General features: G+C 40.2%; 1 protein-coding gene across 2 annotated transcripts in view; it reads left to right on the top strand.

Moving 5' to 3' along the window:
• IQSEC1 (IQ motif and Sec7 domain ArfGEF 1) overlaps positions 1–26,219 on the top strand; it is a 345,111-nt gene that overhangs the window by 50,830 nt on the left and 268,062 nt on the right. Inside the window, exon 2 of one of the 2 annotated variants that reach the window (XM_074151284.1) lies at positions 23,601–23,630. In XM_074151284.1, the coding sequence (XP_074007385.1) occupies positions 23,601–23,630 (30 nt within the window). Of the gene's footprint in view, positions 1–23,600; positions 23,631–26,219 lie in introns of those variants that run through there. The other variant, XM_074151286.1, reaches the window with a different exon arrangement.

The raw sequence follows: 26,219 nt of genomic DNA, 5'->3' as shown, positions 1-26,219 counted from the left end.
CCCAGAAATTCCTTAAATTTTGTTTTATTTCAGCTGGATATGTTTTGCTCTGTAGAATAATACTTGATCTAAAGTAATTTTACTGCCTTATTATTATATTGAGCTAGATCATTTGAGTAAATAACTTTCCTAAACAAAAACAATGTCAATACAATTTAAACCTGCATTTTTGGCAGAGATGAGCAGTGTGTGGTGTCTCACAGAGCACATCTGAAGCATACGTGTACCATGATGGTGTACAACATACCCAGGTGGTGTAAGATGCACTTTTCTCTGTTAACTGTTTTCAGAACATAGTTATTTACAGAATCCACAGAAAAATGTGCACAGGAGTTTGTAGGTATGACACTTGCCAGGTTATCCTTCAGGCAGTTGGCTCGGGGCATATGTTGAACAGGATTTTTTATTTTTTTTTGCAGTATTTTTCAAGCCTTTATGTCAGATTTCTAGTGAACAGTTTGTAGACTTTTTCTCTGGTTTAACTGCCCTGGTCTGCTGCCATTCAAACAAGTGAGGGAGCAAAAACACACATGATGAAATGATTGTGATGGTTTGTCAACGATGCAAAGATTAGTCCCAAACTGCCATTTAAAGGATGAGATTTAACTGACTGGCTCCCAAATGTGTTTCACAATTGCACAGTAGATCATGGACCTGCAATCCCTGTGAGTGCAGAAGGTAAACCCAGTGAGAAAGGAGTAGAAGTGTGTTTACAAGATGGTATTTGCTGTGGTGTTTGAGGATGTAGTTTCTGTAATATAATAATGAGAATAAATACATTTTTGCTGTCCTTTGACCTATACTGCTCTTAAACACGTAGTTCTGCTGCTTTAAGTTATGATGTATTGCATGAGAGTAAGCTTTTTTCGGTTGGTGAAAGAAAAAGGGGTGCTTCAGTGTAACTTGTGTAACATCTGAAATCACTGCTGTAGCATGAAAAGTTCAAAAGCAGATTTGTTGAAATGTCTGCAAATAAATAGCCTACATACCAAAATGAAAAAGCACAGTAAATAGAGTGGAGCCAAAGAATGTGAAAGTGACTGGTTAGTTCCTGGGTAGGCAAGTAATTTGCAGGATTGAATGAAGTAGTTCATGTAGAGAAAAATAGTTATAGTAAGATTTCTGCATGGCAAAAATTCAAATATTAAAAATAAGCAACAGCTTTAGAAACTAACCTGCTATGGCTTCACAGTGCATATGTCTAGTTTAAAAATCTTCTTACATTTCACATACTTTCTGGTCATTATTAACGCTTCATAGCTGAAAAGACTAATACTTTAAGATTTTTAGTTACCTCTCCCTGCCCATGGAGAAGTCCCAGCAGTGCTGTGACATAAGAACACGGAACACAACACCTGCTTCATGGAACCCTTCTCAAAACTAACTTTTCTGTGGAAAAATGCTTTCAGGCAGGGTAATTCTGAAAGCATGAAAATATATTTCTGAGCAGATGTGTGCTGGAGTTTGTGGCTGCGTAGAGTACTTCCGTAATGGGGTAATACGAAAGATTACAGATACAGATTAACATATCAAAAATGAAAAAATAGAAATCAGTCTTCTACAGCAGTAAAATTGTGCATTTTTTTGCTCTTGTACATCTCTTCAGGGCATGGGACTGACAAAGTTTATCTCAAGCTACTGAGAACTTGTTTGGGTAGAAAAGTGTCCAGACTGGACTTTAGGGTTGTTTTGCAGAACTATAAATCATGATTTTCCATGGTGACTATATTCACCTTCTAGTTTTTTTTGAAAACACTCCAGTGTCATGCTTTAGAGATGGGATATCTCTGTACAGAGAAGCTATTTTAGGACAGGTTTGTATGGGTCCTTCCGAACCTTATGCATTTGCACTTGTGATAATGGTATTGCAAAGCCACTCAAAGTAAACGTTTTGAAACTTTTAACACCAGTCAGAAAATACTTTTTCTGGAACTCATTGAACCATCCAGAACACAAGCACAATGCTTGGAATAAAGACTTGCTGGCCAAATCAAAAGATGTACGAGAGAGGAAATGGCTTTGGGATTTTTGTTTCCCCTCCAAAAAATAACCCCTTACTCACCAACAGAACAGTCTTGATCAAGTTCATTTTACTCCTGTGTGAAATCTTGAATGCACTGATATCAAAAGGCCTACGCTATAACTCTGAAGCACTTCAGGTCTTTCACTTAGTCTTCAAAACAGGAGTTGAGAATCAGCTGAGTGTAACTGGAAGGTTGCTTTATAGAGGCATGATGGGAGGCGTGTGGGATCTCGTATGATCTGTGGACTGCAACAACAGCTGGGATGGCCACATCTTTGAGATTTGTTTTCAATGGATCAAGTGATTGCTTTTTTTTTTCTTATTCCTAGTGTTATAAATATGCAATTTTTACAGAAGCTGTTTACATCTTTCCATTAGAATATGCTGCACTAATAATTAGAGGAAAAATTCAGAAGTGGAAAACTAGGAATTAGATATGGAAAGGGTTTCCCTAAGTGGTGGATTTTTATGCAACTATCTTTACTAATGCTGTCTCTTACCTAATGCCATAATGTGAGGTATCCTCTAAGCATTAGTGTATCTTGTTCAGGCTTTTCACTTTTGCAGATATATCTGTATAAAAGCACTATTTCAGAGAGTTATCTCTGGAAACATCTCGGGCAACAATCATGGAAGGATCTTAGCTGAAAAAGTTTGAGTGAATCTTCTTGTGTTTGTGCAAACTGATGGGATCCTGCCGTGGGATCAGATCCAGCAGCTTGTACTCGCTCTGTCTTGACAACATTCACCTTGCACTAATTTTCACAGGGAAAACACATTCAAGCTCAGTCCGATGTTTTTAGCATAAAAATAGAATTTGTGACTTAGAAGTTAGAGATCAGAAAGGCAGAAATATGACTTAACCACTTCCACACACACCCCTTGCAGTCCCAGCCTAGTTCTGGACTTGTCACACTGAAATCTGCAGGCTCCTCTGTCTCTAGGGCATTCTTTTGGTGGCTTTCTCTTCCTCTGAGCAGTTTGTAGTTTTTTTTGATATGGCAGCAAATAGAAGGTAAATACGAGAAGGCGTGTAAAGAGGGATGTAATCCACTAGCTAGGTATTCATTTGTTCATATTACTGCTTGCATGAGTACGAAAATGGATCTTTAAATACTGTGAATTCAAGATCAACACTTGAAGTAATACAATATCTTGTCTCTTTTTTTAAAAATGAGTTCTATAGTATTATGACTACATGACAAACCGTGATGAATGCAATCCTCTTACTGCTTTCTCTTTAGGGTAAAAGCAACTAAGCGCTATTATAAATGTTAGAATTTAATAAGACATTGGTATCTGTTGAGATTCGTTTATGCACATTTAATTGAAAGCAGAAATGATCAGCAAACATCAATGTAGTGACCTGTACTAACCTTGACATGGTTGACTAACGAAATTATGCCTTGTCACTAGAGATATGTGTTAATTTCATTGAGCTATTTGCCTTATGAATAATCTTATTCATAAGATCTGAAGGCAGTACCATGCAGTCATCTTTTCATATATTCTTAGCTGTAGCATGCAACTCTGTGAATTAACTTACTAGAAACAAACAAAAGCATTTCTAGTCTTTCATAAGCAGGAAGTTTAAATGTCAGGAATGAAATCATCAAACTTAATAATACTGGAGGTGTGTATCACAAGACTATCTTTCATAAAGAGTACAGAAAATAAGCACTCAAACTATTATATTCACATTCTGTGGAAGTGACAAAAAGTATACATCATGGGTTTTCATCTGCCTGCAGGGACCTACCACATCCTTTCCTTTCGATTTGCTGTAAATACTTGTAACGAGTGTGGAAGCAGGGGAAAAAAGTCATGCTGGAGATTCTTGGAACTGAATTTGAGTTGGAATGATTTGGAATTGCCTTCTAAGTACTACATGGTGAAACTTTGTAAAGAGGAGGGAATTAAAAAATGAAATATATACTGAAATTATTGAGACCTACTTAGACCTACCTGCTGTAGTGGAGGTGTCCCTGCCCATGGCAGGGGGGTTGGAACTGGATGATCTTTAAGGTCCCTTCCAACCTAAACCATTCTATGAAATTTGAAAATTAGATAGTATCTTTTCATAAGCATCTATTTAAATGTTCCCATCTCTTCACAGAAATCTGAAGTAGCTTCAGTAAACATAACCCAGATTCGGGAACCATTTTCTTGAGACTCTCTCAGTCCACTTAAAAAACCTAGTTCTAATAAATGCATGCTATTTTCTTCTGCTACTCCTCCCAATGACTGAACTGGGTAGCTACATATCCTAAGCTGGTAAATCCGACATGGAGAATGGTGCAGACCTGAAATTTTTTTGTGCTGTAGTGAGATCTTACCTTATTATTTGCTCAAGTGAAAGCAGCAATAAACTGCCTTGTTCTTTTGCTTATCTCAGATGTGTGAATAGCCAATTAAAACAAAACCCCCAACCCATAATATTAATGTAATATAAGCTTTTGATTGTGGTACTTGTTTTCAGTGCTATAGCTGCGGCTTCTGTAGCCTTCCATAGGTGATATACAACAAACAGAGGCAAGTGACTTGTTTGCTTGTTTTATTTTTCTTGGCTTTTCAAGTTGCTGTCATCGTTTGAGAGATGGGATCAAAATATTACAGTGCTTCAGCATTTGTGTGATTTTTCTCAAACAGTCAATAGTAACATTTGTGTAATTTTCCCAGTTTATAGTTACAGTCAGTAAAATACAAACACTCTAAAACAAAGTTGGTTTTAGTGATGAGCATACTTATATTATCTGACATTGTCTTCTGCATTATATATACCCTTTCCCAAAGGCTCTTACACAGAGCTGAGCAAGGCTTGTAGAGGATCTCACCCTTTCCAAACATCTGTGGTGATCTGCTGAATAACCACACTCTGGGAAAAGCATTATGTAGGAATTTTTCTTTTCTTTAGGTATTTCCTTCTGTAAGGCACAACTAATATGTTAAGGAGCAAAGATTTGCCAGGTAGGAAAAAGGAGGTCATTTTCCCCCTCTACTCTGTGCTGGTGAGGCCACAACTGGAATACTGTGTCCAGTTCTGGGCTCCCCAGTTCAAGAGAGACAGGGAACTACTGGAGAGAGTCCAATGTAGGGCAACTAAGATGATTAAGGGATTGGAGCATCTCCCTTACGAGGAAAAGCTCAAAGAGCTGGGGCTCTTTAGCCTGGAGAAGAGAAGGCTGAGGGGAGACGTTATCTATGTTTACAAGTACCTAAAGGGTGGGTTGAAGGAGGATGGAGCTGGACTCTTTTCAGTGGTTCCCAGCGATAGGACGAGGGGCAATGGGCACAAGCTGGAACATAGGAAGTTCCATTTAAAAATGAGGAAAAACTTCTTTCCGGTGAGGGTGCCAGAGCCCTGGAAGAGGCTGCCCAGGGAGGGTGTGGAGTCCCCTTCTCTGGAGATCTTCAAGACCTGCCTGGATGCAGCCCTGAGTGATGTGCTCTGGGCAACCCTGCTTTAGCAGGGGAGTTGGACTGGATGATCTCTAGAGGTCTCTTCCAACTCTGACAATTCCGTGATTCTGTGGAAAGGCACTTGACTCTTTGACTTTTCCTGTACATACTTTTCTTTACCTGTAGAGAATATCTCACTTGCCAGACTGTCCCATATGTTCACTTAATTTTTCAAAATATATTTAGGACAGATCAAGATAAAATCCCTGTATTATTATTTCAATTCATCTACAAGCAAAAGCAGTTGCATTCCTGCTGGTGCAGGCGACTGGCCTAGCTGCTCTGATCTCTGCTAGAGGACTCTTCATATTAACTGCGCCTGATTTGAGAATACCGAATGCTTTCGGGCTGTCAGTTTTCAAGTGACTGTTAAAAAGTGGAACAAACTTTTCCGCTCTGTCTATGGGCTATTGACATTTTTACGCCATGTAACTTCTTGAGACATAAAAATCTTACTGAAATCTCCTCTTTGTGTCTTGGTCTGCACTATCTAAAACTGTGAATGGTTTGAGAAATGGAATTTATATGTAATGATGTCTAATATATTGCAAGCTGAAGATACTCTGTAAATTGAAGATTCTCTTAGAACCTGGAACTGAGACTAATTATGTCCAGTAATTGCCTTCTAACCTTCCACTAATTACTAAGAGATAAGGTGAACAGGTTCAACACTTCCACATGGGAATTTCCATGTATAACATCCCAGAAAGTGAACAATTCCTAGGAAGCAATAGAAGAAGTATGCGGTGCCACTTCAACAGCTTGTGGTATTAACTTGTTTTAACTGAACCAGTTAATTGTTGGGTTTTTAATGGTAACGTTCTTGCTCTTTGTGCTTCTAGTGCATCTGTCCTATTGAACTGAGTGAACGCAGGGAAATTGCTCGCTCCCCTAGATGTGACTTCAGTCTGCAGTGCCCTCTCTGAAAGGACGGAGCCCAGTGAGAGCTGGTCTGGGGATAGGAAAAAAAAAAAACCAAACCCAAACTGAGCTATTGAAGACAGATAAATATAAGCTATGCCTGACAGTGGGAAAAATAATTTAGGTCAAAATTAGTATCTATCATCTAATTAAATTTTGTCAAATCTTAATTATATTTTCTAAATAAAATTCATCGTGTTCCAAGTCTGGATGCTTGAAGTTTGTAACATAAGCCCCCCCCAGCTCTTTCAGTGAAATATTAACTAACGACAGGAACCTTATTTGCTGTCTAAAGCTTTTGAGCCTCCTGAACTCAACAAGAACACTGATGTACGTAGGAAGACTTCCATCTAAATTTACTGTGGCCTCTCAACATCAAGAGGAAAGGAGTCTTGAAATGTTTTGTGTTGCAGTTAGGAGATAAGGAAAATGAATTAGTTGGGTCTGATAGGTAGTATGCATTTTTAGGTACTAAAATAATGCTTAAAAACGAATGCTTATTAGGAATTTACCTTCAGAGTTAACTTTGGTATTACTGCCAAAGATTTAACCTTCTCTCCTAAAATTTTAGGGTTGATTAGAGTTCTTCCAGGAGTACTTTTGGATGATGTGGTTACTGTAAGCAGGGCAGTGTCTTGGGGCCTGGGCTGCACCGATTTTTGTATTCTGAAAACTTGTGTAGTGTTGTAAACAAGTAGAGAAGAAATTAGTATTTCTTGCTGTAGTGTGGTGGCTGAGCTAAACTCGTCTTATAAAACAAACAATCGGTCTGGTTCACATGGTATAATAACAAAGCTCCTGTAGTAGTCAAGCTTTCATAGTGAAATTTACTTAAGAGAAGGACTCCTAAACCTTAATGCTTTACTGATGTTCAGAGCAGTAGAATTCAGAAGATTCTGTTCCTTCAGTAATAACTGCATGTTTCCAAGGGTTTTCTTGGAGAATTCGAAGAATAAGAAGTTTTAGTGACAACAGCACAGAATAGGATTATTTATACTTATGTTGCATTTATATTGGCTTTGGATGAGCTTAATGCTGAATTTGCAAGTGCATTGTTACGTTAATTATGCAGCTCACCCTGAGGATATTGAAACCAAAATTGTAGGCTGGATAAAAGTACTGTATGGCTAACGGGGGGGGTGGAAAATAATCAATGTAACTTAATAGTCAAATGAGCACACAACTCATAGGACATTCAGCCCTGTGAGGTTTGGTAGAAATAGCTGAAACAAAAATAGCCCGGTGACAAATGGTATGGATTGCTTATTTTTTTTCCCAGGCAGGATGACTTGACTGCTGGCTCACAGCTGCAGCCCAGCTCCTTCTCCAGAGGAATTGCTGTGCCGGAGAATAAACATTGCAGGGAAGATATCTCTATCCCTTTCGCCTTCCCAGGGAGCCTGTTACGACAAATGCTGAAGGGATGTTTGCAGGAGGGGAAAACTATCTCTGCACTTCAAGGCGCGTTCAGAGAAAATATTGGCTTGTAGACTGGCTGCAGCGTGCGGAGCCAGCGCTGTGTCAAATTCACTGAGCTGCTGCTTTTCAACTAGGGGCTAGGAAAACAAATTCCCTGTCTTCAGCCTTCTCAGCAGAAGTAAACAGTGTTAACAAAATGAAAGATGGTCTTAATAAGGTGTAAATCTGTACAGTGTACACCTTTCTGTACAGAAGTAACAAGGCCCAGATGTCCTCTAAATCCTATATGGTGGAATTTATTATACTATTAGCTGTAATTGTATTTGGATATTTGGAATTCTTTTGAAGAAACTTACTTAGTTCTCTGTTTCAGGTTAAAAAAAAAATATAATCCACCACTAACGAGCATAACCTCCTAACTTGCTTCTCATTATAGCGTAAGTAATTGTAACAATGAAGATGCAGCAGAAAAGGCTTCAGTTGCGCAAGGAAAGACCAAGTGTTTTTAGTAGAACTGGTATGTTTTGTGCTAATGTTGCCATGGGAATCACCGTGTCCTTGCTGCTATCGTCTCTACGCTAGTTAGATTAAAGTTAATATTGCTGTAGCTGTATAGGAATTACATCTCTTATATGTCTATCTAATGAGCAGGACAGACCTGAAATACATAAAAATATCCTGTTTCTTGCTGTCTCCCCACCTCTCTGCTTCTGTGAACAAATTTGCTGCCATACAAGTGGATCGATGCCTAAAAGCTGGTGATTATCTAAAAAAGGAATTGTGCTGAAAATATTTTAGTTGCATGACACTTGACTTGATCTGGAATTGCGAAGGCCTCTCTGAACAGCCGTTTGTGGAGCAGAAACTTCGTACAGCTTGTGAATGTACAGATGTGTTTTCAGGCAGAATGTGTGAACCCTGTTGTACCTCTGCTGCCCTTGGCCTCTGCTCAGCAGTGACTGAACACTACACCTCTAAAAATCCTAACTGGAGACTCTGCTAGGGCTCAGGAATCGTTATCCAGAAGAGCTGCCTTTTAAAAGGCGAGATTGGTTTGGGAACTCGTTGTGCCAGGTAGCAGTGATCCATCAAAATCATTTCATAAACTGAAGTGACTATTCAAATGGGACAGTTGATTTATTGTAAAAGAAAAGGAATCTTAAATTTCAATATGTATGTAAAGGAGCCTCTGGAGTATCATCAATGTTTGATCTTTGAGCTTAGCTATTTCCATGAGTGGAATGTTATTGCTTTTGTAATGTCAGAGTACTATAAAAATGGGCTGTTGATGGATGAGCATCTGAAAGGATGCTCTTCCCCCAGTTCTACGCCTATTGCATATAAACTTGTGTGGGTTTACAAAGATGAAGATACTAAATTTCTTACATATTTTGAGTGCTGACCCCCTAGAAAGGAAAGCCTGGTTAAGCAATTAATGTATTGAGTTCCAGACAAATATTATTATCATTTTATTTGCTTGTGCCAGTACCACTCATTGGGCGTTATTTAAATTTTGCTAGCAGCTCAAGCGCTGCTAAAAATAACTTCATTTGTTTATAGACTTCTTTGACAACAGCCAAATAAAACCACATTATCATATTTTGAACAGAAAGCACAAAGCCAAATAAGTGCTGTCTTTGAACTTGGTTAAAACTCACTGTTATACGGCTGAGACTGGTTTGCACCTGCTCTTTTTCCCCTCCCATCCCCATTTTGTCTCCTTTGAAAATATTTTCATACCAGTGAGCTCTTACCTAAATATAGGATGTTGGTTTGCCGAGTAAAAAGCAGCTCCTGTTTTGTGTTAGTGGTGCTCATTACAGAGCAAAAAGAGACTAAAAAGTGGCAGTAAAGGAGCTGTTTAAGACAATAGTTGGGGCTGGAAATACAGGGCAGGGGCCTTGGATGCATGTCTGTAAATCCAAAGAAAAGGAGGTTGAGCACACTGGGCTACAGGCTTTGTTGCGGTAAACTTTGAAGAGTGAAGTAATGATCCAGAGGTCACCTGGGCTTTCCGGTGAGAATCTTCACATTATCTCAGCGCAGCAAGCCAAGGGCACAGGGAGGTGAGGAGAGATAGCGAGGAGGACGAATGACGTCTGTTGTGGTATCTACAGTTGGGCAATACTGAGGTTTAAACATCCTGGAGCTGCGGAGCTCTGAAATGAATGCTTCCTTTAAGAAGTGAAAATGCTGAGATGGAATGTAGTCGCAGTAAAAAATAACACTGAGAGTGTCACTGTGGGAATAGTCTTACTTGCTGTATGGACTGGGCTGCTGTATCTCTTTCTCTCTCTCTCTAAGTAACATATAGAAAAGATGCAAAGCCAACTCTGCGTTCACTTCTCATTCCCGCTCTCGGCTCACTGTGCCAAAGGGACGAAGAAGAACCTAAATCCCTGGTGGGAGCAAGGGTTTGGATCCTCTGAGCTGGAGTGCTGGAGCTGAGGTGAGGCAGGTGGACCCGTATCCATGTACATCAGCTACATAAGATAATGCTTAATGAAGTTCTGGTGTCCCCTTGTTCTTTAAAGGACTTTTTTTGGGGACATGGACACACACAGCGTATGAGGTTATGAAATGGTTTTTAGCAGGAAGAACTGACTTCAAAGAGACAGGGAACATGCTCTTACTACAGACAAATGGATAGATAGATACATCATCTGCTTTCACTTAAGTAGTATGCTACCGAAAGTCAGGGCTGAAATACCTTACTGTGCACAGTGACACAAAATGTGATTTAGTTGTGCAATGCTGTGAGGATTTAAAAACAACAAGCAAAAAAAAAAAAAACCACCAAAAACCCAACCCAAGCCCCAACAAAACATCTACAGACTCATTGGTTGTGTCTGGGTCAGTATGAACTGATGGAGAGTGCTTTGATCTAAAGAAAAAAAAATTATAATATAATGTATTGATGTCAAGAGGCAATTAAAAGTGCCAAACAGTGAATTGAGGGAAAAACCAGGTAACGCTGAGGTACAGGGATCTCTTGGGGAGTGTTTGAGTAATACTTATAGAGGATAAAGAAGATATTTGAAGTAATGCTTCCAAAAGCTGACAGGATTAGTTGTTAAAACTCTCCCTGAAAGTTGTAATCATACTGAAGCTTGCATTCGGGGGACCAGTTTTAAGAAAGGGGGGAAAAAAAGCCAAACCCACAGAGAAACCAAGCCATATAAAATAAATACATTTAAAAACCCACCAAAACAAAACCAAGCCCATAACTCAATTGAACAAAAGAAAATCCACCAAAAAAACTTGTAAGGCATTTTTCAGAAGATGAGAACTAGGCTAAGTTGCTCTATCCAGTGCCAATGTCATTTCAAGAAACTGTAACCTCAAGACTCTGTAAGGAAGGGCATTTTATATTGGGGTGTCTCTGTCAGTAACCATGGCAGGTTTTAGGACAGATGGAATCTGACTAATAGCAAGAAAACCATTAGCTGTAAGTACTGCCGTTATAATTGAAACCGAGGCCTCCAGGCATCTAAAAAGAAGCCAAGAATCCTGTCTGCGGGATTTTCTTTTATAGTAGGGCATTTTTGAAATTTCTGTATTCAGAAACTTAATCATTGCAAATTACAGTGCTTCTGAGTAAATGAGATCAAACAAGTTTAAGACTTAAATTCCATTCTTTATGCCTTCTGTCTAACAATTTATAGTACTAGAATATACGCTTGTTTTTGTCTTCATCTTTTCAGGCTTTCTAATTTAGTCTTAATTGGAGAAAAGGCAATCAATGGCAACAAAACTCAGGTAGCAGTTGGTTACCCATGTGGCCACTGAGATCAGACTGACTTCAGGGCCAAATTAACATGGCTAGTTAGCAAAGAATGATTGGGAATTAAACTTCTACCAAAAATGATCTGAAGAATCTAAACAGCTCCTGTCTTGAGCGGTGGCGTGTCTCTTCCCAGTGAAAGCCATATCAAGTCCACTGGGAGCAAGTTCTACGTCTCCAAATGTTTCAGGTTGTCTTTGCGTTTGGCCTCATCCCAAAGAGTGCCAGTGCAGGCTGTGAGGCTAATCCAGAGGTTAAGTGCGTTAAGGCTTTAATACTTCTGTTGCACCTTAGTGTGAAATCTAGTTTCCATTTTATTTTTCTTAAAACATAACTTTGCCATTTTATTGACAGATCACTCAGACTTCTGATAATCTGTGTGTGGAATTTAATGTGCAGATGCCTCTCCTGAAATAAGACTTAAGTATAGTTTACACTAGAAGATTTTATCCATCAAGTCCTTTGGTTTAAATTGCGGAGGGAGGTTTCAGATACTGGATTTTGATTTGTAATTATTGTTGGATCGATTGCTAAATGAATTCCTGGGATGGAAGGTTGACACCAACTATGTCCTCATCAGTTTTATTGTTTGTTCTTTCTCCTTACAGAAAAAATGTAGGGAGATCTTGTCTTATATGAAAGATAAGTGTAGAGATGTAATGGCCTCCCAAGCCTGAGGATTAAAGACATAAATTCCATGTGTAGAAAATTGCTCATTCTTGTTGAAGGCTTCTTGGCTGCTCGCTCTAACTCGTAACTAATCCACATGTGTCTGAAATACATTCTGACAACAACCCTCTGCAGACAGATAATTTTATTAAGGAAAATACAAATACTTGATGCAAATGAAAGATGAAGCTTGACTTGATCATTTTCTAAACGTTTATGACCAATGCTTGTGTGTTTAGAGGCTAAATTGATGATAAAGTGTTCTGCTATAGATATCTTCATATTCTGAAAAGCCTTTGTCTACCATTAGAGGTAAGGACCTCTATAATTGGAGGCATGACTGAAAGCCATACTTGCATCTTAACTATTGTTTTAAATGTAAGATAAAAGGATGCAGTCCTTAGTTAAACCCCAATTTTAAAGAGATTTTTCTTTCTTTTAAGGCCTTACCTGTAAATGGAAAGGCAGTCGGAAAGAATCCGGTCTAGTGTCTTGCCACTTATGATGACTCTTAATTTAAGCTAGAATAATGCCTCTGTAGATATATTCAGTATAGAGGAACACCATATGCTCACCTGTCTTCATACTTCTTTGTACTTCTGCGGAAAACTGTCTTCCACTTGTCTTCTACTTCACAATATCATTGAACTTGCTTAGAGGTTTCTGGTGTGCAATTATATATTAAAAATTTGCTATGCAGTTCTTCATGACTTCTGGGGTTAAGTTACATTCTCACTTCCTTAGCTATTGGAAAAATAATCTCAATTAGTTGAGCTGTAAAGAAATATCTAAATGAGGTTTGATGGGGAAGTTGCTGGTTCCTGAGCCGTGGAAGGGATAGACAAGTCTGCGGGTCAGAGGTGAAATAGTAAGTGGTTTGAAAAGTTTCAGCAGCAGGGGGAAACAAATAATAAGAGGAATTGGCTCATTTGTCAAATGATTAATGTAATCAGAATGAGATGGATTTCAGACAGAAATGAAGCAGATGCACTATTTCAGTTTTTGTAATATTAATTGTTTGCTTATAAGCAATTGCAAATAATTGAACAGTAAGGGGGCGAAAAATGAGAACAGGTGAAATGATTTTGAGAGACCATAAACACAAAAAACTGTAAACAGTTATCTCTTCAGATTTAAGTCTTTATTCTGATGCTGACTTTTAAGAGCACCCCCTGCTTATCAAGGCAAAATATTTACTTCCCTTCCATATGGCTCTCTGGCAATATTCTTTCTTAGATCATAAATTGGCTTCACTGTGGATTCTAATTGCTTAATCTCAAGAGACAGGTATTGGTGCTGGACTTGGTGTAAAGCAGGTGGAAACCGCAGAGCCTTTTTAGCCCAGCGATGCCTTGTTCTGGAGGCGTTGATCTCCCAAAGCCCTTTCTGCTACCTGCCGCAGGGAGAGAGAATAGAAAAAATTTGGCAAACAAAGCTTTGTCCCCTTTGCACCGTGTTCTGCTTGGCTGTGTTCTCCGTTCCATGGGTCCTTTTCAGTGACACGTCAGGCTTCTCAGGGGGGACCTGAGAGAGGGGGCTTCTTAACTTACCCTCCAGCTTAATTGCTTCCCCTTCCAGGGATGGACAGGAGCGTAAAAGTTATTTCTGGGTTGCTTTGTGTTTATCCCAGTGCTGCTCCAGCCTGCGCACAGCTGTATGGATGTGTTCCCAGAAAAACAGCTGCAGCAGCTCCCTTCCCTTCCCCGGGGAACACGGACAGTTGTGTGCGGAGGATAACAACATTTCTCCAGGATAACGGTGTTTCTCCAGGTAGCCAGAAGTGTCCTGAGGTAGCTTCATCTATATGCCAAGTTTTCTGTGTATTTAACTGTTTTGGTTCATTATTGAGGCAGAGAAGGCTGTTCTGGGCTATCCAGGTGGTGGTGTGACGGAGCATCTGCCCATGGAGCAGCAGCCCAGAAAGCCAACCGCATCCTGGGTTGCATCAAGAGAGGTGTGACCAGCAGGTTGCGAGAGGTGCTTCTACTCTGCACTCGTGAGACCCCACCTGGAATACTGTGTCCTGCTTTGGAGTCCTCAACACAGGAAGGACGTGGACCTGTTGGAATGGGTCCAGAGGAGGCCACAAAGATGATCCGAAGGCTGGAGCACCTCCCCTATGAAGACAGGCTGAGAGAGCTGGGGTTGTTCAGCCTGGAGAAGAGAAGGCTCCGGGGAGACCTCATAGCAGCCTTCCAATATCTGAAGGGAGCTATGGGAGAGTCGGAGAGGGACTCTTTGTCAGGAAGTGTAATGACAGGGCAAGGGGTAATGGTTTTAAGTTGGAAGAGGGGAGATTTAGACTAGATATTAGGAGGAAATTCTTTCCTGTGAGGGTGGTGAAGCACTGGAACGGGTTGCCCAGGGAAGTTGTGGATGCCCCATCCCTGGAGGGGTTCAAGGCCAGGCTGGATGGGGCTTTGAGCAACCTGGTCTGGTGGGAGGTGTCCCTGCCCATGGCAGGGGGGTTGGAACTCGATGATCTTTAAGGTCCCTTCCAACTCTGACCGTTCTATGATTCTATGGTGGGTCCCTGTTTGCATGCTGGAGGAAGCCTCTTCCTCTGCCTCTCGCTGGGCGGACAGATGGTATCTATAACCTTGATGGAAAGCACACGGCACAGGTTGCGGAGCGGGTTGCTTGTTATGAAAACACACTGGGCTTTGTATCCTGCCCATTGCTTCAACCTATCTTCAGGCACTAAGGGAAAAAGAGAACCCAGGTTACTAAAACATACATCCTAGATGAAGGCAGTGAGCGCGGAGAGGGTACGTTCAGCCTGAAGCTCAGTGGCATATGCGACAGAGCAATGGCTGGGAAATCAAGCTGATGGTTTTACCTGTCTCTCACCAGAGATTGCTGAGAGTTTGGGATAGACATTTCTTGGACGGTAGTGGCTGTAGGCAGTCCACGAATAGATATAACAAGCTCTTTACAGAGACCCTATGCCAGTAGCTGCACTTCCATGGTATTTATCAGAGATAGTATAGCAAGTTATCTATAGGAGAAAAATATTTGCTGCTTCTCAGGTGTTGAGACACGTGTCTGCTTGGGTTTAATGGTTTAGCTTTAAAAGACAAAAATGGCATCTACTATCTAAGGAAGTGGCTGTTTTCAGTGTTCCTGTCCAGGCTTGCGCTTACAACTGATTTTCTTAACATGGTTACTAGAAATGTCTGTGTGGTGCTCATACCTCCGTAAGGACTAATGAGGGGTTTGGTAGTCACTGCCACACGAGCAATGCATTCCAAGAGCTGGAATGGAAGGATGCTTCTTAGGATGGGGGTCTTCTCCCCAAATACAGGGCCACAGAGGCAGGCGCTTAAGGACTGCACATAGTAAATCTGTGTAAACCCCCCCGAGCATCTCAGCATTATACTCTCACTTACTTAAGATAGCTAAAAACAAAGTTACTTTCTTTAATAGGAGTTGGAGAAAATATAGGAAAAAAAAAAAAGTGATTCGTTATGCTCTTTGTGAAAGAGTGTGCCGTTTCCGTGAACATTGCTAATTGGCAGTTGTATGTCTAATACCCTGTCAATTTGGTAAACTTACCAAATAGGTCCTTTGTAAGCAGTCAGGCATATGTTGTGCTTCTCTACAGAACCCTTTCTGGTTGTACCTCCTTCCTCCCTGGGGCGGTAGAATTCATGCACTGTTTGGTGTCGGTGTACCTGGGGAGAGCTGCCATAACCCTGTAAATCTCTGTTTACCAGTGCGAGCCCTGGGCTGGTCGCAGAGGAACAGTTCCAGCAGCGTAACTGCTAATTACCTACTTTGTTGCTATGGTGTACAATAGGAATTGGGCACCTGCTGGCTTTTTGGGGTTTTTTCTTTCAAAATGATGCCTAAAAATGCTTCTTATATAACTCACATTGGATCTTGCAGCTCGTGATTCATATGTTTACCCTTGTATTAACTTGTCCTCGTGCTGCCATTTCGTGGGGGAGATGGTGCACTTTCATGCAAGATCCGCAGTGGGAGCCTTAAGTACCAGCCCAAATCCAGTTTGTATACGGTTCTGATGGGAGTTCTAAGCTTTATACTGTTTGGGACTTCAATTGAAACTCCTTTTTCACTTTTGGTAACGGAAGATCAAACCCAAGCTCTTCCTGCTTTTTCTGCAGTCAAAATATGTTTATACCCTCAAAAAAAATAATCCAACCATAAATACACAGCATGCACGAGCAGGGGAATGGTGCCCCATGAAGTGTATGAAGCATTGCTCTGACATGCTCTGGGCAATCCTGCTTCGGCAGGGGAGTTGGACTAGATGATCTTTATGGTCCCTTCCAACTCTAAAAATTCAGTGAAATTCAGTGAAAGCATTAAGTATAATGAAACAGAAAGCATTCTATACATTCATCATTACATGAAAACAATATTTAAAAACAAGGTATACTATCAAAGAACACTTTTTCCCTGTGTCTTAAAGTGACCAAAAGCCTTGAGGCGGTGCCGGGTTTGAAGGCTGTGTGTTATTTGCCAGTCCTTAGGTTTGCTGAGTATTGCTAGGTCAAATGCTGTATGTTCACTAAAATCAAACTTTGCATCTTCCTATTCTATTGGGTAAATGCTTGGTTTAGTTTGTGACAATGGAACACTTCTAGCAGTTTAAATTTGGGGTTTTTGTTTGTTTGTTTTCTGTTTTTGTTTCTTAAAAAAAGTAAAAAGTCACATGAGCAACATGTGGGTCTCTCTGTTATCATTCTTCTTTTCAAGGAAAAATCTTTAGTGTGCTTTTTCCTGTTCCTTTTTCCTCAGTATGCAGATGACTTGAGTTAATAAGCAGAGCTCTGAAGAGTGAAGCAGTGAAAAGACCTTAACTGGCATTGCAGTAGGGGTGCCCAGTTTACACTGGTTTTTTTTCTTTTGACATCTTTGAGCTTACCTTTATTCTGACTTCACACACCTCTTTCCAAAGATTGCTTGTGACAGGCAGCAGCTTATCTCTCCCTAACCCCAATGTGCATCCTGTGTGGCTTGTCAGATGTCACCTGGTGAAAAAAACCCTTTTGTTCTGGAAAATTTGTAGAGATCTTGTCCAGGAGTGTGCTGAATTGAATGGAAGTGTGATATTCAAGGTGGCCATTAGACTTTCTCATTTTATTTGGAAAAGAACAAAAAGACTGTTTAGGATATTACTGTTCTCAAATAATTTGTGAAAATAGTGGTTTTCCGGCTGTGCAATATGGCATGTGTGGGGTTTTTTTTTTATCTCAGTATTAAATCAAAATGCAATGCAGTAATTGTACTTCTGTAATTGATTTATTTTTTCTGTTGCTACTGTGATGGGCAGGCCAAAGACCATGTGTTTGCTCTGAGTGCTCATTCCTTCATTCTGTTATGCATAATAACAGAAGCCTTCTGAAAGGGCCATAATTAATGGTGAAATGAGTAATTTTTCTCATCCTGAAGCTTTGTTAAATGCGACTGACTGGACAGCTCTTAATATACTTAATATTTTATAATTTCTTTTAAGACTCTTCAGCCCAGTAGAGTTTTTCTGACCCTGTCTAATAGAGAGTCTGGCAAGCTAACCCATTTTCTGGAAAGGAAAATCTCCATCCCATATGTCTGCGTTCCTGGACATATTGTTTTGTACATTGCTGGCAATGCACTGGTGCTGATCTAGCCCTCCTCAGCGGGAGGGCAAGGGCACGGTGGCACGTGTGCCCGTCTCTGTGAGGCTTTAGGTACCTCGTACCGCTCTACATGCAATGAGCAAGGCCACTCTTTTCAGACTCTTGGAATAAGAGCGTTTTGTTATTTAACAGAATTTCTTTATAAACTTATTTATTGCACATCTGTTGTGAATCCATAGGGGCACATAACATCATTCAGACACAGCAGACTGGAAAGCTTTAGATGGAGCTGGAAGTTTCCTGGCAACATCCACCTTGTTTTGAGTTGCTGCTCAGAACCCACAGAAACTTTATACTGAAGCACGCTAATGCCTACTTGTGATAGAAATAGTACTGTTTATATACCCAGTAATGAATTCTCCCTGAAGCTTTTTTCCTTGAAGGTAATCTGTTCATCTGCGTGAAAAATGCTGAAAGACTTCGTCTACTAGAAAAGGACAACCTGTAACAGGCGTAGCTTTCTTGAGGCAAGTTCTGTACTCAAAGCAGGGCTTAATGAAACGCATTGATTCTAGCATTGCTCTGTAAAGATCTGGTTCGATATTTTCCTCTTGTAAAAAATGAAATTAGAATGCTCTTTAATATGTGGCTACTGTATACTCATACCTGTAGTAGGTCTCCTAAAATCTGTTTGTTTAAATAAATAAATTCTTGTGGCTTGCAAGATGTATTTCAGATGGAATATGATTAATTAGCATGGAAGCTTGACGTGCTGTTATAAACTTGGCTTTTACTCAATTCTTTGTATTCTGATGGGAGTGACAATTCTAAATGGTTGAGGAGATATGACCTGGCTTTACTACCACGTGGGTGGGTGTGGGGCTGTGAAACTGTATTAAAATCCTGTCCGCCTGTGGGGTTTTACAGTAAGACTTCAGTTCTGCTTCTTTCTACCCTGCCATGTGAAGCAGAACTTTGCATCCTGAACACGAATCTTAGACAAAGAGTTTTAAAACTTGTTTCTACTTTCTGTATAATCTGTTTTTATAGAGCATTGCCGTAACTCTCCTTATTGCCCAAATAAAGTGCTGCTAAGCTTGAAATTGTTGCAGGAGTAATTGTGTATATCACTCTATATAATGTGCCTTAATGGTTATGAACAATATTTTATTTTAAAAATGATTACTTTCGTGAGTCAGACTGAAAGCTGGTCCTGAAGCTGCTTTTGGAAGCAGCTTTACATGATGCTGTTTCTCTTCTAAGTATAGGTTTAAGTGTAAACAACAAATCAAATGATGTAAGACTTTCAGCTTGTTTATTATTACTTTAAGAGGGGGGAATAATGGAGAGAATTGAACGTTTCCTGCTGGGGGGAGCCAGAGACTTGCTAAAATTTTCTGAGTGAGGAAAAGCCACTGAATGAGCTCTGCCTCTGAAGCGATGCTGCTCCTGGGGTGTAAGACCCTGCCCTTACCTAAATGAAATAGGGATTTGCTGATTAGGAATGGGAACCTCTTGCATTACCATATCGAGTGGCTTTTCTGTCTCGTGCTTTTCTCAAAGTTTTCTTCAAATTTCTTTTTCATTTTCCTGCTTGTTGTGTTTATAGGAGGATACTGGTGACTGTCTCTTGGGTATGCAAAGCAAAAGGTAATAAGTCATTTTGGTACCGTGAATGGAGATGTTCTTTGAAATCTCTGGTTTTCACAGATGTGGACTGACAGGTGGAGGGTGATGGCAGTAATTCATTTAGACGTGAACAAAAATAATTCAGGATTTCAATAGTCGCTTTGGTTTTCTGCCTCCTGTAAGTCTTAAGTTCTGGGGTTTTTGTTTTCCTTCGCGCTTGGTTTTTGGTTCAAGGTTTGTTATGATGGTACCTGTTCCTCCTGGCCTCTGCTTCCAATGGAATTACAGTAAATACTGCTAATGGCAAAGTCATTTCTGCTTCTGTTGACTGTAACAATCTTAAAGAGGGTGTGTTTTGCTGTATTTACTACTGAGAATGAAGTCCTTGGCGTCAGGAAGAAGACAAACTTGTACTTCAATGGGGTGTGCAGATTAATATTTAATTCTAGTCAAAATGAAATATTGGAAACCAGCCAGCAATGAAAGGAGAAATCTTGGAGAACGCTGCATGCCATTTATCACATCACTGATATGACTTGGATATATAAATGGAATATATTCTGTTTAAAATAAAGTATTGTAGCATAGGAGATAAGGTATCTCTTGTAGCTTTTTCTTCCTTTATGGTCTACCTTAAAAGAAACAATGCAATACATTGCCAGGCGTTTTTTCACCTTTCTCATTGTTTCAGCAGTGACAGTATCGTTTCTATTGTCTGGGTCAGAAGGAAAAAAATAATGCAGAGCCCAGCACATGCTTACAGTGTAAGCAGAAACATTAAATATTGATCCAAAATCCTGGTTTTAAAGAATGCTTAAAGAAAATCTAGTGCTTTATTTCAAAGTACAAGTAGTAGTGTTTTTGTCAGCAGTGTGTACATTCAGCCCTGCAAACCAATTACTCATTCCCTGAGTAAAATCGACTATCACTGAATAACTCTTCGGAATTTACTCAAGTAAATCTTAGCCTTGAAAATGCAAATTTAGCAGTTGCAGAATTTAGCAGCTTTTTACCCTTAGGAATCCTAAAAATAAAGAAGGGATGTGATGTTTTCCCCCCCATTGGTAGCTGTGCTGGTCTGGAAGGCGACCAGCTTGGGAGAGCAGATGGTTCCAGCCGTGGTGTGTCTGGGCTTAACTTGGCAAAGAGCACCTTGCAGTGACCTGGCCTTTTCCTCCCAACTTCCCTTGTCCAAAACACCTGGTTTCAAATACTTCTTGAGTTTTAGTGAGAGAAATAGTGAGTTGAGGGAGAGGTGGTCTAGAATGGCTGGTTGCTGCTTCTGGTGGCCCCAGAGTGCTTTGAGCACTCTAAGACACTTCCCTGCTTCAGATGGTTTTGTTTTTCTAGTCAAGAGGAAAGGCAGAAAATTAAAGCGCTAAAAATCCAGTTGTCTCAGCTATGTTTGAAAACTTGAAAGTACAAGCAATTACACTTTACAACTGAAGAAGATGTTATATGTATGTTCTGCAAGATGTAATTTGCTAAAAATGGAGTGTGGGAGGGTGTCAGTTAAACACTTCAGTCATTAATTTTTCCATTACTCCTGGGGATGCATAGGTGAGTTCATTTCTCTTCCTTCCCTTGCATTCACTTAACTTTTTTTCATGTAGGGAAAGCTGCTTTGAAGTTACCTTTTGTCTATCAGAATACGTGTGTGTAACTGAAAACCTAACAACTTGAAGTGACCAGACAGGCTTTAAAAAATGAGAAGGGAAGCACAAGAAACTCAGGAATTAGCACTGTGTCAGCTTGAAATTCATGAAGCTCCAACCTGGTGCTGGCATTTAGACCTCTGCCGATTCTGTCCTTGCCGCTGTTCCAGTCCGTCCCGCGCGTGTTAGAGGGATGGATGCAGACGGATGTCAGGCTGCACTGGGGCAAGGTGGCAGGGTAGAAATGCAGACCACTTCTGAAGTCTTGTGCCTGTTTATACGTTGACGTATTTCGAATAAAATTAAAGTAACACAGCTGGAAGTGGAGCCGTCTGATAGCCGAGCCTGTCTTCATTAACAAGAACCCACAAAGTGCTAGCTCTTAAATATTTATTTAAGAGCTCCTCTGGGTGTGGATTTGTGGGATTGCTTTTCCATTCTGTGTTGTTCTATAAAATCTTTTAAACATGCAGTAAAACACATCTTGTGATAACAGACAGTGCTGCCAGTAACACCCAAATTCCCAGAGCTCTTACAGAGTATTCTTTGAATGGGTTAGATACTACATTGGGTACACAAAATACTACAGTAGGTTTTTATAGTGGTGAGAGATACTGGTAAACGAAAGTCATCATTCTTCCTTAAATGAAGGGCAGTGATGACTCTTCATCACCTCCAAGTAAAAAGACAATTGCAACAAGTTTGGAAAAATGGGGTTTTTTGAAACACAGTTCAGTTGTACAGCAAACCTGGTGAGTTCTCACACCTGCTGGGCTTTCCAGATTGAGAGACAGTGCAGTGTGTTCTTCTTTCCAGGCAGAAGTTGGTTCCCTTTGCTCTGGGCAACAGAATTTTCCACTGTGCTAATTTCTGTTCCGATTTAAAGTACGCTATGATGTTAGCTGTTGGGAACATCAACTGCTACTCCTACTTGTAGGTATACCTGACCACCTTTCTGTCACCTCCACTCCGTCCGCCCAATTACAGCATTCTTCCCACTGCCTGCGACAAGAGGCTAACTTCATTTTACCTTCTTTCCTCTCAGCTTGCGCTTTTAAAATCAACCCATTTTCTTTAAGCTTGAAGAAAATAAAGACAATGTTAGAGCATGTAATGAAGGGAGGAGGAAAAAAAAACATCAATTTTGGTACCTATTTCTACAACCGATTCTGAAAATTAGGTATTAGTACTGTTTGCTTTCTGGCATTAGACTCACTAAACTTTTACCAGCCATAACTTTTTCTCCTGCCTCTAGCATAATATGCAAGTTGTCATTGGAGATGGAAGTAATTTTAATAAGAAATTAAGTCTTCCCTCCCGCCCCCCCAGTCAACTAGGGAAGATTCTTTAGGTCCCAAAGAAAGACCCTTGTCTTTGACTTTGAGGAGGCTACTTTGGTTCTAGCTTATTGTCGCTTAAGTGCTAGAGTTTGTGAGTTCATGTCAATCACTTTTTTTATTTGGGTCCCTGGTAAGGTCATGACATGGAAGGGGTGTTTTGAGGTTTTGTTTTGCTCTGGAATCGCCTACTTTGCTTCGTGTGTTTGATTCCTGGTTTTGCAGAGACTACTGATGTATTTGAGGTTTCTGTAGTGCTGGGGCTGGATTGTTCTGGAGTGAGGAAGGAGAGGACCTGGGCAAACGGATGTATGTTTTCTTCTGAATTTTGTGTTTGTTCACAAAATGTGGGGAGTACTATGTTTCTGCTTCTCTTTGGAAGAGGAAACTGTGTCAGTATGAATGACATCAATTTAAATTTCCTTACTTTAAAAATACTGGGTGGAGAGAGAGATAGAGGCTTTGTTCCAGTTTTGATTGATAAAATTATCTCACCTTTGAGAAAAATATGACCTTTAAGAGCTTCTGTAACTTAGTCAAGCTTATCTTTCATTTTTGCACAACTGTGTAATTCAGGCCAGTGTGGGTTTTTAAATGTTTTAAATTTACTAGTATTTGCAAACCTTGGCCCTTTCTGAGTAGTGCCTAATAAATCTGGGGATTAGATTCCTAAACATATTTGCCTATGACTTTTTTAGCTAAAGAGTGAAGAAAGGCTAAAAGAGGAAAAAAAACCTACCACGACACAAGCTAATCTGCTTCTGGACTAATGTCAGAGGCTGGTGCTTTTCACTTGCAAATATGGAACATAAATCTTTGTTATTGTGTTTACTGAAGGTCTTTAGTGAGGGTTCAGAGAGTGTCAGGGTGTATTTTAATATTGCAATTATTGACTTCAACTCTTAATTGTTTTTTAACTTCTAATAGATTTATTCTAAACCTAAGTAGACTGGTTTCTTTTTTAAATGTTTCATTAGTAGGAAAAGTACAACAAGCCTTAGAAAAGCTAACTGAAATAAAAAGGGAGAGAATGCAGGAGAAGCTCTACCATTTTTAGACTCTCTGGCTTATAAATCTTGCAAGTAATTATGTCCTAAATATTTGTGTATTACTTTACAGGTCTGAAGGTGAAAGTTCAAGAAGCGTCAGGTACGTGTACGTCACATTCTTTCTGTCTTGATGTCTTTGCTCTAAGAAAATATTTCATTTAAAAAGCATAACTTTATTGAAAAGCATTAAATAGGAACAGATCGCTAAAAATGTGGTTTTTATTTATACCTAGCATGCCATTTGTATTTTAATTAAAGGATCTTCTACCTTGGATAAGTTCAGTAATAGATAACAAGACATTTCTTGAATGCTTCTATCTCCAGTATGGTTTAAGACTCATGCCTTAGTTTTGATAATTGCAAAAAATATTTATAGTTAGGTTCCAGTGTTTCGTATCAGAATGCATACTAAATGGTCATTTGTATTGAACTGAGAGCCAGCTGTCTGCCAGTTTTGGGGGGGCAAGATCTGTGTTGGGGTGAAGTCCCTGTACTTGTTCAGGCTTTCTTAATAGTCTCTGCTTCTGTACTTCGCAGTGAGACCTTTCATTGGCTCATTACTGCAATACTCACGCATTTGGAAGATTCAACTAATTTAGAGAAATTAATGTGCTTATCAGATTTTAACTTATTTAGCGTTTTATACTTGTTACCTTGAGGGTATTTCTTTAAACTGACCTCTTCGAAAATGTGCCTGAGTCAAACTTTTAGAACTTGTAACAGTGCTCTAAACAGGACTGAAACTTGAAAATTACATACTTGAATCTGGAAGTGTTCTATTTTCATTAGACCATTACAATTAAGCAGATGCCTTGATTCTCAAGGAGTGTGACCATCGATCAGTGATGAAGAGGTCCAAAATATTGGCTGTGTGTTCACCACAATACCCTGCAGCTTGTTTTGGGGATTCAGGACTTTGTATCTGAAGATACTGTATTTTATTTCTTTAAAAAAAGGTTAAAAGCCAAGGACCTTCAGTTGCAGAATTAAAAATCCAGTTCTTACCTATGGGTGTGCAGACTGTCCACAAAACCAGGTGAACTGAGGAATAATCGATCCGATATCGGAAAACCAGAAGTCTGTAGGAAGTGATCAAAGATCCCGTGAAGTGCTTTTTTTTTTTTATTGACCCGAGTTCGAGGCTGTGCAGAGGATGTTGGTAGCATATTTTTAATATACAGCAACTGAACTGGACAAAATCACAAGCTGCTGTAGTTTGGATTGTATTTAGATGCCTGTGCTTTTATTCATTGTTTTGTGGTGGTGTTTGGTTTGTTTTTTTTTAACTCCCCGTGGTGTTGCCAATATGCTGGCAAGCTGTGGAAGGGCTAGTGCTGATCAGCTGTGGCAAACTAAAAATAAGTCCCCTGACATGTGAATTTGCAGAACTGTAATTGAGGTCACATTTAAACCTATAATAGTGGTTCTTGTTTTGACCTGCTGAGTCTCCTGTAGGGTTTGGTTGCTCAGATGGGGACGGCTGTGTGTGTGGCATCACTGCTGCTGATGCACTCTGGTAAGGGTCGAGTTCATCTATGAGAGACCATATTTTGGGGTATTTCAGTAGTTGTATAGGCACAGCTGAAAGGCAGTTACTTCAGATCTGGTAAAAATGAAATGTTAGTAGAGCTGTAGCCCTTGCTCCCAGCATGCGCCTTAATGAATCAGGATTATTTCATTGCGGGGGGAATGTGTGTGTTAATTGACTGATGGGCAAGGGACCAGGCTGCGAGACTGATGGAATAATGCTGGTAAGTCTTGGCAGATAAATCCCACACCTTAAAGGAAGGGTGTGCTCAGGCTCGGTGCATCTGCAGAAGCTGGCAGTGCTGCCCGGGGCACGTTTCTGCTGTGTACGGGCTTCGGGGTTGTGGTGGTGAAAATGAGCAGCATGTGTTCTCTGCAGAGACCTGCAGGCAATCAGCAGGAGCCTTAGAGCGCTGATATCATCTTCTGTTTTGAGGCTGTTCACTGAATTAATTCTGTTATTCAGCATGAACTAGAGTTACTCCAAGACAGCTCCAGACTTTTATGAGAGTCTAAAATTAGGCTAACAGATGAAGGCAGTAGCAGGCAGCTCCAGCAGAAGGCAGAGCCGTGCTCCTCCTGAAATGCTCTTCCCGTCCAGCTCCTCCATCCTCCCTCTTGAACCTCGTGTTTCTTCAGAGCAGAGGTGAAATATCACTGAGGATGTGCTTTTATGTTCCTGCCTGTGTAAAATCCTGGTCAGCTTTTTTCTTGTCATGGGCAAAAGCTCACTTAGCTCTTTATCTGTGTCTAGGTAGCTTCTTTACCTTGTGGTTAATTTGCTTCATACTGTTTTCCTTTATTTCTGGGAAATGAAGATGAAATGTAATCATCTCAAATGGAATTATAAGGTCGGTCTAGGGAATACTACTTAAACACTGAAGAGAAGAAATCATCGTTCCTGCTCACAGGAGTATCAGAAAAATGCCAGGAAATCAGGATGCTGACCATGCCATGCCGAAGTGTCTTCTGCTAAAGTGTTCAGCTGAATTCATGAAATGAAGTGCAGGAAGGAGCTGGAAGCAGGTGAGAAGCCAAGAACAAAACGTCCTGTCTCAGCGTTAGCTGGACACATCCCATAGTGAGTGAAATCAGTTCAGGGCTGATGTTTGCCGTGTTATTAATAAGCAAAAGTATTGGTTAGGATTGTAGTGGTTGACTC

This window comes from Numenius arquata, chromosome 8 (genome assembly GCF_964106895.1).
Source record: "Numenius arquata chromosome 8, bNumArq3.hap1.1, whole genome shotgun sequence".
Lineage (NCBI taxonomy): Eukaryota > Metazoa > Chordata > Aves > Charadriiformes > Scolopacidae > Numenius > Numenius arquata.
Note: the sequence above shows the minus strand (reverse complement) of the source record. Positions and strands in the feature narration are given on the sequence as shown.